Genomic DNA, 16,031 nt, shown 5'->3' on the forward strand with positions numbered 1-16,031 from the left:
TGATACCGAGAGAAAAAAAGATGACATGGTATATTTGAAAAGATACTACTAGTTTACTAGTTTCGTTGAATTGATCAACATCTTCAGGTATCACAATCAAAGAAGTATATAAAGAATTACAGAGACTTAAAATTGCATTAACAGAACAAGTACAAAAAGACAGTAGCGAAAAGACTCAAGCTCACATTTTGTTTGAAAACAAAATGTGAGCTTGAGTTCCAAACAAACGTATACTACGCGCTGTCGCGAGTGCGCCAGTACTGAACAGAGGCAACGTGTGCGTCAGAGAGATTGAAACTCAGGCTGTTATTGATATGAGAAGAATCTAGAGAAATTTCTCTAGATTCGACAATCTTTCTCTCCAGTTCATCATAGCACACATGGATGTTAGAAGTTTGAGTCCAGTTCATGATGTGTTGGCGGCCTTAGTCTGAGTTAACTGAAAAGAGAACGTGGCTAGAGAGAGCGCTGGCTCTAGTCCTGTTGTAGGCGATATCTCTACGGTGTTCTTCCGAACGTAGAAGGATGGATTTAGCAGTCTGGCCACAGTATGGCTTTCCACAATCACATAAAATCTTGTACACTCCTGGAAACTGAGTTGGAAGATGTTTCTCTTTGGGTTTACCAAGTATTGAACGAAGTTTTGGGAGCGTAGTGAAGCAAGTTCTGAAGTTAAACTTCTTGAAAATTTTGCCACTTTTGGTGAAAGAGAGCTGATGTAAGGCAAAGAGATGAAGGCTCTGAGGGAAGAGGGATCTTCAGAAGTAGTTGAGTGACTGGGGGAAAGAAATTTGTCATTTGCTTAGGTGAGAAACCATTATTAATAAAAGTTTTTTTTAAGAAAAAGGAGTTCATTTTCCATTCCTGTTTCTTCTGTAAGTAAAGATTTTGCTCGGTGAGCTAAGGTGGAAATAATACCAAATTTTTGTGGAGGATAGTGATGGGAGGAAGTATGAAGGTATGAAGTATTGAAGGTGTTATGTGATTGTGGAAAGCCATACTATGGCCAGACTACTAAATCCATCCTTCTACATTTGGAAGAACACCGTAGAGATATCGCTTACAACAGGACTAGAGCCAGCGCTCTCTCTAGCCACGTTCTCTTTTCAGCTAACTCAGACGAAGGCCGCCAACACATTGTGAACTGGACTCAAACTTCTAACATTCATGTGTGCTATGATGAACTCGAGGGAAAGATTGTCGAATCTAGAGAAATTTCTCTAGATTCTTCTCATATCAACAACAGCCTGAGTTTTAATCTCTCTGACGCACACGTTGCCTCTGTTCAGTATTAGCGCACTCGCGACAACGCGTAGTATACGTTTCTTTGAAACTCAAGCTCACATTTTGTTTTCAAACACGCTACTGTCTTTTTGTACTTGTTCTGTTAGTACAATTTTAAGTCTCTGTAATTCTTTATATACTTCTTTGATTGTGATGCCTGAAGATGTTGATCAATTCAACGAAACTAGTAAACTAGTAGTATCTTTTCAAATATACCATGTCATCTTTTTTTCTCTCGGTATCAGTCATTAAAGATTTTTCATATATATATATATATATATATATATATATATATATATATATATATATATATATATATATATAACATTCCCTCTTCTTTAGCTAAATTTTAATAATAATTTTCTTAAGTTTTTCTAAACACAATAAAGGATATTATGGATCCAACCATATTTTATAGTCAAATATGGAAAGAAAGCTAAAATTTCTAAACATAGAGAATTTATATGCTAATGAAAAGCAACATACGGGTTCCTGCACAGAGCTTGTCTAAAACTTGAGTACAAACCAAAGCAACTTCGATGCGAAGGCTATATTCCCCTAAATCTCAGCTAAATTTACAAACATTTTAAGTTTTTTTCCGATATGTAACTATAAAATATGACTACATACATAATATTCTTTGTTCTAATATCTTTTCTTTTGTCAAATTAAGGCCTTTTGGCTTTATACGTAGGTTTTTATATAAATGTATGTGTATCACTGTTGTGGACAATAGATCGTTCTACAACACCAATTATCTACCCAACCATATACTATATATCACGTCAGTGCGCTACGAGAGATATTCGATAATGTAGGCGTGGCTGTCAAACATAAAACGCGTCTCCAATTTCGATCGCTACTGTGAAATGCAGACAGTCAGTGGATTTCAACGTTTAAATTGGTCAAGTATTCGTTATTAAAAACTGAATAGGTATACAAAATCTATATATGTTTATATATCTGTCTTACTATTTACTTATATGTCTATTTATTTCTTCTCAAAATAGATTTATAATGTTTTGTGTAATTTAGTAAAATACAAAAGTAATGGATTAAAATGGGATGTTTTAAGGATACTTGTGACATAAAGACTGAATAATATAAGCACGTAAACACAAGAAAGATATTTAATTAACCAAATATTTCGGTCTGGAAATAGCAGACCATCTTCAGTGGCACTACAAGAACAGTTTAAAAAAAATACAAGGTGGAATGCTAACAATAGATCATTTAAAAATAGAACAAGCCGCGTGATGTTATATCACTAAGTATTAAAGGGAATATTTTTAAGCAGAGACATGATTGAAATAAAGATATTAATTAATAATATTAAATAACATAAAATTAATATAAATTAACGAGTTATCCTGATTAGACTTTCCCAGATTTTTGATACAGATATACAGTCATTCCGATTCAGGTTAGGACGACGGAGTAAGGTCTCTACACTTGCTTTGAATAAACGTTCAAATATATTACGGGATCTATGTAAGAGCGAGTTTTTGACCAAAGGATGTTGTAGTTAGTTTCAATCCCGTGCTGAGCCAATCCAGATTTTTTAGGTTTGTTTTGATGAATGGAGGATTGGTGTTCTTGGATTCGTTTTTCAAGTGAACGTCCAGTTTGTCCAAAATAGGACAAAATTAGAAATAGAACAATTAGTTTTAGCTCTTCTGATTAGACATTTTATGATTCCTGTTTTTTGACAAGGATGATGGGCTGATTCTTTAAGAATATAACGACTTGTGAACGTTGGTTTCCTGTAAACTGTAGTTGTAAGAGTATTTGAAGGTGACCGGATGAGGAGAAGGTCTAAAAAAGATAACTGGTTGGTTTCTTCCATTTCCATAGTAAACTTTATACGATAATGTAAGGAATTGATACTGTTTATAAAAGAAGGTAAGGAGTCTTTGTTGTGCGGCCATACAGTAAAGATGTCATCTACATATCTTACCCAAAAGGATGGTTGAGGGAAAATAAATGAGAAGAGGACTTTTACTAGATGTTCTAAATAAAAGTTGGCTAAAGCAGGAGAGAGAGGACTTCCCATGGCCGTTCCTTCTACTTGGCTGAAAAATTTGTTTTGACATAAGAAATATCCAGAGTGTATTACGAAATCGAATAGTTTTATAATGTCTTCTGGAAAGATGTCAGCAAGTAATTTTAGAGTCTCCTTGAGAGGCACATTTGTATATAAAGATTCTATATCAATGCTCACCATAAGATCTGTAGGTTGCAATGAGATATTTTTCAATTTTTCTAAGAAATCTGAGGAGTTTTTAAGAAAGGAATTAGAGTCGCCTATATGAGATTTCAATAATTTAGCTAGATATTTGGCCTTGAGAAAAAACAATCACCTCATTATCCCCAAAGCTGACAAGGGGAAAGCAACTGTAGTTTTCGACTCAGCAAATTACATAAGAAAACTTTCTCTTTTACTTCGAGATCGCTCCACATATCAAGAACTTGATTACAATCCAACCAACAGACAACTAAAGAAATTAAATTCTCTCTTAGATGAAGTCATCAGTTTAGATAGAGTCACAATTGAAAGACTTAAAACTCATTTTGCAAGACCTCCTAGATTTTGTGGTCCTCCTAAAATACATAAGATTGACTTTCCTCTGCGTCCAATAGTAGATTGTATTGATTCTCCTACTTACCGTATAGCCAAATATCTAGCTAAATTATTGAAATCTCACATAGGCAACTTTAGTTCCTTTCTTAAAAACTCCTCAGATTTCTTAGAAAAATTGAAAAATATCTCATTGCAACCTACAGATCTTATGGTGAGCATTGATATAGAATCTTTATATACAAATGTGCCTCTCAAGGAGACTTTAAAATTACTTGCTGACATCTTTCCAGAAGACATTATAAAACTATTCGATTTCGTAATACACTCTGGATATTTCTTATGTCAAAACAAATTTTTCAGCCAAGTAGAAGGAACGGCCATGGGAAGTCCTCTCTCTCCTGCTTTAGCCAACTTTTATTTAGAACATCTAGAAAAAGTCCTCTTCTCATCTATTTTCCTTCAACCATCCCTTTTGGGTAAGATATGTAGATGACATCTTTACTGTATGGCTGCACAACAAAGACTCCTTACCTTCTTTTATAAACAGTATCAATTCCTTAAATCATCGTATAAAGTTTACTATGGAAATGGAAGAAAACAACCAGTTATCTTTTTTAGACCTTCTCCTCATCCTGTCACCTTCAAACACTCTTACAACTACAGTTTACAGGAAACCAACGTTCACAAGTCGTTATATTCTTAAAGAATCAGCCCATCATCCTTGTCAAAAAACAGGAATCATAAAATGTCTAATCAGAAGAGCTAAAACTAATTGTTCTATTTCTAATTTTGTCCTATTTTGGACAAACTGGACGTTCACTTGAAAAACGAATCCAAGAACACCAATCCTCCATTCATCACAACAAACCTAAAAAATCTGGATTGGCTCAGCATGGGATTGAAACTAACTACAACATCCTTTGGTCAAAACCTCGCCTCTTACATAGATCCCGTTATAAATTTGAACGTTTATTCAAAGCAAGTGTACAGACCTTACTCCGTCGTCCTAACCTGAATCGGAATGGCTGTATATCTATATCAAAAATCTGGGAAAGTCTAATCAGGATAACTCGTTAATTTATATTAATTTTATGTTATTTAATATTATTAATTAATATCTTTATTTCAATCATGTCTCTGCTTAAAAATATTCCCTCTAATACTTAGTGATATAACATCACGCGGCTTGTTCTATTTTTCAATGATCTATTGTTAGTATTCCACCTTGTATTTTTTTAAAATTGTTCTTGTAGTGCCACTGAAGATGGTCTGCTATTTCCAGACCGAAATATTTGGTTAATTGAATATCTTTCTTGTGTTTACGTGCATATATTATTCACAAAAGTAATGATATAAAACATTTTATGGGTATATGTCAGCTCTCGTTTGCTTTGACGTCACAGATGACGTCATAGCGTTCGGGTATTTCAGAGATTTCGTTACAGTGGATAAAAGAAACGTTTGGCTTTATATATGCTAAGGATTTATTGACATGAAGATTTTTCTTTTTCGTGTTTATTAGCAGGCAAAGTTTTTTCTTTTTTTTTCACCTTTTTTATGTGTAAACTTTACAAATTATCCGATACCTGGTTTTCTGCTTCTGCCGGTAGTTCAGAATTGACGGAAGAGCTGATTGACGTGTAAGTATTGACATAACGTTCTTGGCTTGAAAGAAACATCGAATTTTCTAGACAACTAGAGCAAGTCACCGAAAGAGAATTTTGGTGTCAAGTATGATGTATGGAAGGCGGGTAAGGATAACATGGATAGGAGAGATAAATCAAGAAAATCGACTAAATCTTGTAAAAAAATAAATAAAAATAAAAAGTAACCTTGCCACTACCTTCATACCAACACAAAATGTTGCAAGTGTTGATGATCCCTCTCTAGCGATCTTGTATCGGTAAAGGTTCGATGAGCATCTTAGTACACTTATACTATTCCCAGTGGATTTCTTTAACATAATCTCCCAGAATTCCTTCAACAAACATCAATCTCTTTTGACAAATTTCTAAACTCATATCCAAAAACTTTAAGAAAGTACCCTTCGAAAAGCAGAACGTAGATAAAGGAACCAGAAGAAGAAGAATGCATTTTCGCTGAGTCCACCTTGATAGCAACTAAAGGGTTTTGTTGTTAAGCAATGGATATCTAATTGCCTGCCGTAAAATAATAACCAAAATTATTTTTGTGATTAAGAAAGCTTTCCCTGAATACAAATAGAGGTTTTCAAATTTCTTTCCTTGAAATGGTATCAAGTTGCATTGCATACTGAAATAAACAACAATGTATAGGAATGTTCGTGTAAAAAATAGTTTGGTACATCACATCCAGTTGAATCAACAATAGTGCTATGAAGCCATGAAAATCTCTTACAAATTAACGTATTGAAAAATTAACAAGAAAATGTATTAAAGATTTTTTAATTAATTTAGGAATATTTAAATACTATAATATTTGTGAAACTATATTATAAAAGAAATTTTTCTTTTATTTTTCTTAAAATTTTAAATTTCATTTTAAAACAAATACATTTATATTAACACCTTTTCATAATTATATTACAATATATTAATATACTTTTCGTTCTTTGAAATTATTGGTGGTGACTGGGATAAGAATATTCTACTGTAGCCCATGCATGTCGTATGAGGCGACTAAAATGGATACCCAGGGATGGCGATGCTTTAGCCAATGAAGTTTTAGCTGAGGCTCGGCTATTGCTGTTACCCTCCTGCTATGATGCTATGATTAGAGCCTATAGCTCTATATTACCCCAATCCATACATTTTCTTCTACAGATCTATAGATAACGGGAAATATGAAAAGCATTCTTGCTTCACCTATCTAGCAAAAAAAAAAAAAAAATTCTCGGAAGGTTTATGAGAAGGAAGGAGAAACGAAGGTAATAGATGACATTGCTGAAGCCAATGAAGTTTTAACTGAAGCTTGGCTATTGCTTAGCCAGCCATGACTAGAGCTTTTAGCTCAATAACACTCCATCCACACAGATTTTCTTCAATCAGATGAAGGAATAAATAGTCAAGGACTCAGTCCATCTCCCCCCCCCAAAAAAAAAAAATCTCGGAAATTTCAGAAATGCCTTCCCTTCATACCACAGTGTTGGTCGCTAAAGACAGCAACAAAATGGGACAAGCAATTTTGATCCAAAAGCAGATAAAAAAGTGCGATACTACTACTACGCACGAATTATCTCCAGCGTATATGGAGTTGTTATCATTTACTGGATGGTTGGGAAACTAATGTACTACCACCATGTTTAGTTCCTGTATATCTAGAGGTTAGTCTGCTGAATACTTTTACTGCTGACACCCTCAAATAGGCGGTTCTGGGTGTTTTAAGTCACTCGCACTGCATATTAAAAGAGAAGGGGAGGAATATCAGCCGGAGTCTATGCTCTGGCGATGCAACAAAATATTTAGTATTTCAAACTCTCATTCTCACTCATTTCCGGTGTAATCACAGAAAATGTAAGACATTTGAGTAATTAAAATGCGAGTTTTAGGAGAGAAAAATTACCATACAGCTTAACTAACCTTCCAGATGTATCCTATCAACGGATATTAATATTACAGATTGAACTGCCGGTTTCGAACATACCGATGTTTATCAAATAGCCATTTTGGTGGGCAGTACGTTATTTTTTGAATCAGCTGAAGAGGTAAAAAATGTAAGAGAAAATTATCGAATTAACTAAAATTCAAGTTCAATGGGATTACTGTAGGCTTATTTGTGCTTTTATTATTTCCCACATAAATTACTTTTGTGGTTTTTAATTTATGAAACAAACCTTATAAAATATATTTCATAGATTTTCATACTACTTCGAGCCATTTATTAAATATCTAATTACATTTTAGCAAACAATTCCAAGAAAACAGCTAAATAATTTCAGCTAACAAAATCGTTTGGTTTTCGTCAAACAACGATAACGCTCTCTATGAGCATATATAACTACAAAAAATGGAAAAAAGAATGGAAAGAAATGGAGCAAGAAAAAAAATCAGAAATTCCTATGAAACAAAAGAAAAGAGAACAACTCTCACCTCAAACTACAGAACTACTGAAAAAGAGAAGAACTGAAGAAAATTTTCTAGAGTACAAAATTATCTGTAAGTTACTAAGGAAAAGAATTCCAGAAGCCTACAAATCTTTCAGGATACAAAAACTAAGAGAAGCAGTGCAGGCAAAAACCAGCCTGAAAAAAATAGAGAAAGACTTAAATTTTAAACATTCAATTTCATCTGCTTTACAGGATCAAAATGGAGAAAAACATACTAATAGAAAAAGGATAGAAGAAATTGTGCAGAATTTTTATAGTGATCTTTATGCAACTAAGTGCCAAGTTTCAGAACCGATCATTCCAAAACCAAGCAACATACCAGATGTACTTCTAGAAGAAATAGAACATGCCCTTAAGAAAATGAGTAACGCTAAAGCCTCAGGACTTGATCATGTTAAGGCTGAAGAAATACAACAAGGTGGACCAATTATTTTCAAATCCTTGGCTGCCAGATTCACGTGGTACTTCAAAGAAAGAAAAATTCCAGAGGAATCGAAGACCTCAAAAATCATACTTCTATTCAGAAAAGGGAACAAGGAAGATCTAAAAAACTATCTTCCAATCTGTCTACTCTCTCACATATATAAAATCATGAACAGAGCAATACTGAACAGAATCCGTGTGTTGAGGCTTAAGTGCTGTGAAAAACAAAGATTGTGGGCTCTATTAAAACTCTCACCAAGAGAGCCCACAATCTTTGTTCCAGTGAAACTGCCCTTTCAACTGAACTCAAACACATACACAACACCTTCCTTTCCAATAGCTGCAGTGACTACAGAATTTAAAAAATAATAAAGTCCTTCCCCATTCCCCGACCATTTCTTCAGAAATGCCATCACCATACCTTACATCCGTGGTACATCAGAAAACATAGCCAGATCATTAAAAAAGTACAACCTCCATACAGCTTTTAAGCCCCACCTTAAACTTGCTACCCTTATCCATTCCACCAAAGACCAGCTCCCTCCCCTCTCACTGCCTGGAGTATATAGAGTACCTTGTGCTTGTAAACTGACTTACTTCGGACAACCATCCGGTTAGAAAAACACAAGTCATACATCTGCAATCACGATTATGGTCAATCTGGCGTTGCAGATCATGTTTTGGGTACTACCCACAGGATCTCCTGGAAAAAACCACCATAGTAAATTCAAGAAAGAAAGACTATTCTTTGCATCTGCACCCAGGAATCAACCGAATTTTAACAAATACGGTTGCATTAAACTTCCCACAATTTGGGAAACATTAATTATCAGAGATTCCTCTTTACATCCTAGGCCACTGTAAATGCCCATAGAGGGCGCATCACCTAGATGGGACTTTAGTTTCACTCACTATTGTATTATTTGTGTGTGTTTTGTTACAAAAAGGTTTTTGTAATCCCTGACGATGTCTCTTTGACGGAGACGAATATTGGAAGTATTAAAATTATTTTTAATCCTTTCTTAGTGCAGATAATATTCCATTAAACCTCCAACGTGAATACTGAACAGAATCCAAAACACTCTCGAAGAAAACTCCAGTAGAGAGCAGGCAGGATTCAGAAGAGGCTTCTCCACAATAGACCATATCCAGGTGATTTCACAACTAACAGAAAAATGCAGAGAATCCCTCTATCTTTATTGATTTTAAAAAAGCATTTGATACCATAGAACACAATGCAGTCATCAGTGCCTTACTGGAAATAAACGTGGACCCTACTTCATCCACACGATGAAAGAAATTAACAAAAATTAGACCACACAAATAACCCTGTTTGATCAACCTATACATATAGATATAAAGAGAGAGAGGGGTCCGTCAAGGCGATGTGATCTCCCCTAATCTATTTATCAACACTTTAGAATGTATTCTGAAAAAAATAGACCTAAATGGAGAAATAAGCATAGATGGTGAACAACTATAAATTCTTATGTTTGCCGATGATCTAGTACTGATATCTCACAACCCAAAAGACCTAAAAGAAATGGGTGAAAAAATATACACAAACAGCAGTAAGATAGGCTTAGAAATGAATCGGAAAAAAACAAAATGGATCAAAAACATCTACACAAGTGACAGTCACCTATGTATTAATAACAACCCTATAGAACAAGGTGACTCCTACAATTACTTAAGACAAACAATAAAAATGAAGAACGATTTATCTGAAGAACTAGCAAAAAGAAAGAAAGCTGCATGGCTATCATTCAACAGACTAAAAGAAACACTTACTGATCCAAATCTTGACATCTCTGCGAAGGCAAAACTATTTAATAGTGCCATTCTTCCATCACTCACATATGGATCAGAAACATGGAACACGACAAGAAAAGAAGAAGACTCTCAGAATAACTCAGCGTGCAATAGAACGCAGGATTTGTAAGATCAGCAAAATGGAACAAGTTAGAAACACAGAACTAAGAAAGTGATCAGGCATAAAAGATGTGGTAACTGCAGTATATGAGAGCAAGATGAGATGGGCAGGTCACATCGCCAGACTCAGGGATAACAGATGGACATATAGAATGCTCAACTGGCGACCAAGAATAAAGAGAAAACCAGGAAGACCACCTACAAGATGGGAAGATCCACTCCGTAAAATCTATGGGTATAACATGGAAGAGAGAGGCTCAAGATCGAGATCGTTGGAGGCATCTTTGTAACCTGCAATCATGGAGAAATCCTGAGTGAAACACGGGCCCATCAAGGTAATATATATATATTAGCCAGTTGACCAAGCGTGTTATTATAATAACTAATTCCCTAGTTGATTTTTAAGTTGAGAGGTGTGAATTCATTGAACACCAATTAATCCTAATTCCACAGATTATTCGAACTCTTTTCGATGTTTCAATTCTGTTTAGAGCAGGCACATTTCACACATTTTACAAGAATCAGCAATCTATACATATTTCAAGTGCTTTCATGCCTTCAAGCGTAGCGTGTCTCTACTTCACTTGTAACGTACGGAGAAACCGTTTCTGTTCAAGTTGCTTTAGCTGTTCTTAGCGGATTATCTTAAAAGGCGTGAAAAGTGTACTTACAGTTTCCAACGTCTGTGACTTCCTACTTGTTACGTATTTCAAGAAGGTTTCAACACTTTCTTACTCTGAGGATTATGTTAGCCTTACTGGAGTTTCTTAGTATGGTGGTGGTCGGTGATTTCTGTTCATGGAGGACGCTCTCCATATCCTCTTAGTTTCAGACAATCTGTCTCGATCGCTCGCATGCGCATTCTCAGACACGTACAGACACACTGAAGGAAAAAGACCTAAACTCGAAAAGTACTAAGAAAAGTTACGTTTTGTTTTTAGCACTTCTACGGATTAACGAGGTCTTTTTCAAAGATTACGAATTAGTAACTCACGAATTATAATTTCTTTCCTTTAAGACCGTAGGCTGGGGAGCCTCCGGTCTTTTTCATCCCTTTTTGGAGGGGCCTCCGGTCTTTTCCACCAGTAAAGAGGAAATAAACTTCAGAACTTACTTAAATGACACATATTTCGTCGTCTTAGATGAAGAATAGTTCAAGATGTGAATCTATTTCTTTATGAATGTTGTACGTCTCTACAAAACAATCAGCATCCAAAATAATAATTTTCCGTAGTAGTTTTGGTGAATTTTGTCACTGGGCTGAATTCTCGTTATTAGTTCAAGTTCGCATATAAAACATTAGTTTGAAAACGATAACCTTCAGTAAATCAGAGCATACTGATTCCCTCAACTGTGTGTGTGTGTGTAAGGAGATTTTCCTTACTTTCTTGGTGGGTTATAGAAAAATGAGCAAAATATGGAATAAAAAAAGAAACTGTTTACTGCAAATCATGTGTTTCCTATTAATTTTTTTAAATATAGAACGAGATTCTTTTAACAATAAGTGGCATGTGGTGAAGTATTAACACAAGACTTAGAATACTTTCAACATTTACTGGAGTTCAATGGTTTCCATATTTCATGTAAAGGCAATTCTCACCTTGGGAACATTTCTGTTGTGGCTACCTTTCTTTGCGCCAAATAGTTATTTTTATACAATAATTCATCATCATCATGCTCGTCAAGGATTTAGGACTAGAGTGGCCTTTTCCGGTCTTAAAAGTCATCGTTGAATCTCTAAAGAGGACGTCCTGGTTTTATACTTATTTTTAATATATTTTAATTTTTACTTAGTTTTTTTAATACAAATTCTTCATGTAATAAGTATTTTATTTATCTAAAACGTATCATAAATGAATGCATTTTTTTATTAGTTGTATTAAGATTAAGATATATACAAACAAGAATAAAGCATAAAATGTATTATATCACGAATTCAATTAATAAGTGTAAGACTATTTTCAAGTTTTGGATTGTTTTTCAGCGTAAAATTATACATATATATATATATATATATATAATTGTAATTTACGTTACTTAATTTATACACTTATAATTTTAAAAATGAAGATTTCAGATCTCTCGTGTTTCCTGAGAACGAGTTAGTTTTAATGACATTCATGTATGTCGATTCAATAATATAGCAAAAAATCTCGTAGTAACTTTATGAAACTCTGCAAATATTGTATTGTCGGAAACAATACGTATACACTCCTGTGCTGCCACCTACACAAATAAAATTGTTAATTGGATATCGTTTGCTTTGTTTGTTTATCAGATTTGAATCTGCTTGACACAAAGTCACTTCCACGTTAGGTGACGTGTCACACGGTTGTTTCTGCACGACTATATTAAAACACAATGACGTCATTTATTTGCTTTCATTTGCATCGATATATACTTATTTACATTTTTACCAAAAAAAAAAAAACTATTTTATCGAATACTCTACAAACAGGCTATAGTATTAGGTAAACTTATATATATATATATATATATATATATATATATATATATATATATATATAAACTTTATATTTATATAAACTTCAAAATTACTTTATATAAATGATTTATATTTGTATAAATAATTTATGTAAAGTTATTTATATAAATATAAATAATTTATTTAAATGAATAACGTCGATTTCTTTTTCAGGAACAAAGCCACAAGTCCTACCGTCCACTGTGTGTCTTTACATTTCGACTAAATTACGCCGTCCATGAGTTAAATCCATTTGGCTACCATCTAGTCAACGTACTTTTACATGCCGTGGTTTGTTTGCTCTATTACAGGTTAGATCACTGTATTTGCTTATAATGTATATAATATGCAGAATATTAGGCTTATTCACCACGAATGCAAGTTTCCCCTGTAAAACTTGTTTTCCTGTATGACAGAAATGTATTACATTTCAAGCCAAAAAAAAATTGATTATGGAAACGACTGTAACACTATATGTGTAACGGGTAGATAGGCATCAACGTGGATTTATCGGGGCACGACTTAAATGGTTTCCGTGCTGGTGGTAGCCAAGCACTGACTGGTTGTGTTCTCGCTGCTACTCACCTGTCAACTTATTACTTAGGTAGACGCAAGGACATGTGTAATACCCTCTATAAAAGGTATTGCTAAACAAATCGAAATACATATACAGGAGGTTGAATGATAAGCTATTTGGAAAATCTCGCAAAAGTAATACTGTAAACTTTCTGAGAAAAAAAACTTTTATGTTTTAATCCATGATTTAATTAACACACACACATATACACATTTATGCCTATACACAATAGCTACATCATTCACTTTTTATTATAATTAATATATATTTTTTAATAATGGGTGTATAATTATTGAATCAAATATTTCTTAATTATTTTAAAAAAATAAAAAGATTTAATTCAAATTTGTTATTTTAAATTTTATTTTATTAAATTTAATAGACGTTATAGTGGAGTGAATAATAATTATTCATATAACTAAGCATCCATGAATGTTCCGTAAACAGTCAATTAGATTTGTTCTCAAACAGATGAGCAACTGGGATATAATTAGTGTTCCGTTGTATAGCGATACTCGCCTACTGCAATGTCAAGACCATTGCTTTATTAATGATATAAACTGGGAGACAATTATCCTTCAAAATCTGACCTAATTGTTCTCATTAACGAACGCATTAATTAATTTAGGATAGAAAGTGACAAGTAATTCGTCCTGCGAATAGTTAATAGGAGTTGTATTCGATGCTAGAAATTGGCGCTAAAATTTGTAGACGGTTTTTTTAAAAGTCGCTTAATTCTGAGCTCAGAGACCGTATACTACTATGGTCAGCGGTTTTCCGGTTTGTAAGCTGGATTTAATGTGAATGCACGCAGTACTAGACACAGGAAAGCATGATATCATTGTATGTCAGCTGAGTGAAATTGTGCACCAACGGAAATGACGTCACTCCTTCTAACGGAAGAGTGAAACTTGAACATCATTCGACGATATTTTTGCGGTTCTTTTTGTCAACAAGCAGCAAATAAAAGCAAACAGAAGAGTAGTATTCTGTTAATTACGTCTTTTCGTGGTATCCGAACGAAGTGTTTATCTTTTCTCTTTCAGAGTTTTCGTCTATTGGTTTTAGTGTGTGTGTGTGTATGTACAATTTGTGTAAGATCATGTGCACGCCTTGTGTTCTTCACGAAACGCTGAAGACAATGACATTAAGACCCTTAGTCTTGAAATTAAGTTAGAGGATGTCTTCTTTAATTCTAAAACGTCACCCGAATTGCACAATGGACAAAAGCCTCATTTTGTTGAATTAGAGACAGCTCATTGCTGCAACGTCTTGGAGACATTTTTGTGTCTCTGCCATGAAAGATTTAGTAGCCGCGTTCGAGTGCTGACATTTAAGACTATGTACCTGACACAGCGTCTTGAGACCGAACCGAAGAAAATATAAAGAAAGATGAAATGCCCCAAGGGAACACAATAGCTACATCGTATAATTATAAAATTTGCATAATCCTAATTCACGCATCATCTTACACTTCGAGAAATTAGTTTTACTTGCCACCTAAACGAGTTTTCTCCGTTTCTTTTCCCCATATTCATTCCCCCTTCCCCAAGCCCCTTCTAACAAACGCTGCACCACCTCGTCTCTACTGCGCAAATCTAATAAAAGAACAAGGACACCGTTTGCATTTACTCTGAAATTAGATCTAGCTTTTCGTATACTCCACTCTCTCCATGTTTGCTTTTTTTCTTCTTCTTTCTTTTTACCTTGATTCTGGGAAGAATAACTGCACGCTTCTACCCGAACGTAGCAAAATCTTATTTTTTCACTTTAATAAAACTTTGAAGATTCGCATCTTAGTCGAGGTAAGAATTTTTTTTTTAAAGCTGGTAAGTAGATTGGCAATGAATACGCTTCTTATATCTTTCTACTTATTGCATTGCATAGTTTTAATCTTCGAAAATTCTTTTTTTTTTATTTCTTCGTATACGGATGTTTATCAAGCTAAAGCAAAATAGCATTATTGCATCTGCACTTATTCCAAGCAAGTATCCATATATGCACTGGTAATTTTGCTGGTGAAAACTTTAATCTTCTGAATATTAAACTCTCAAGTGCTGTAGTTTTGTGTATAAGAAGATAGAATATGAAATTGCAAGCTTTCAGAGATTTTTATTTTGCGGAAATGTCGAATTTGCATATTTTGTAAATTTTACTCTGGTTTTCTTTACACATACACTGTGGTTTAGGAAAATATTTATTTTCTTTCCCACAAATATGTATTTTTTACTAATCTATAGCTTATTGAATGATCTATATCAGGCGTGGCCAATATATGATGAGTGGTAGCATCACTGGCCGCACACTTTTAGACAGAACTTAAATAAAAATAAACTCTGCATGTTTTCAAGGCAATAGTTATATGTATTGAATTACTATATTTGTTAAATCGTTTTACTTCTGGGAGAACAATAAAAAATACTTGATTGATTTAAATATAAGTTGTTACATTAAATTTAATTACATATTTCTGATTTTTTTACATGTAACACAACTTAATGAGAACACTGTGGGCGTTCATGTGCGGTAATAAGTTCATCAAAGTCGATTTTCAACGATGATGACGATATTCGTAACAAATCCTGAAGGTGGCCATCAATCAGTCGGCTTCTTTGTGACGATTGTTGACTAACTGTTTCCGTCATCAGAAATAATGAATATAACT

General features: G+C 34.0%; 1 protein-coding gene across 3 annotated transcripts in view; it reads left to right on the forward strand.

The window, feature by feature from the left end:
- The window catches only part of LOC150103276 (protein O-mannosyl-transferase Tmtc3-like), a 267,650-nt gene that overhangs the window by 174,852 nt on the left and 76,767 nt on the right, over positions 1 to 16,031 (forward strand). For all 3 annotated transcript variants that reach the window (XM_090397332.1, XM_090397333.1, XM_090397331.1), the window contains exon 4: positions 12,964 to 13,100. In XM_090397332.1, the coding sequence (XP_090253458.1) occupies positions 12,964 to 13,100 (137 nt within the window). The remainder of the gene's footprint in view (positions 1 to 12,963; positions 13,101 to 16,031) is intronic.

This window comes from Typopeltis vanoorti, chromosome 9, assembly GCF_054136105.1.
Source record: "Typopeltis vanoorti isolate ZY-2024b chromosome 9, IOZ_Tvanoo_1.0, whole genome shotgun sequence".
Taxonomy (NCBI): domain Eukaryota; kingdom Metazoa; phylum Arthropoda; class Arachnida; order Uropygi; family Thelyphonidae; genus Typopeltis; species Typopeltis vanoorti.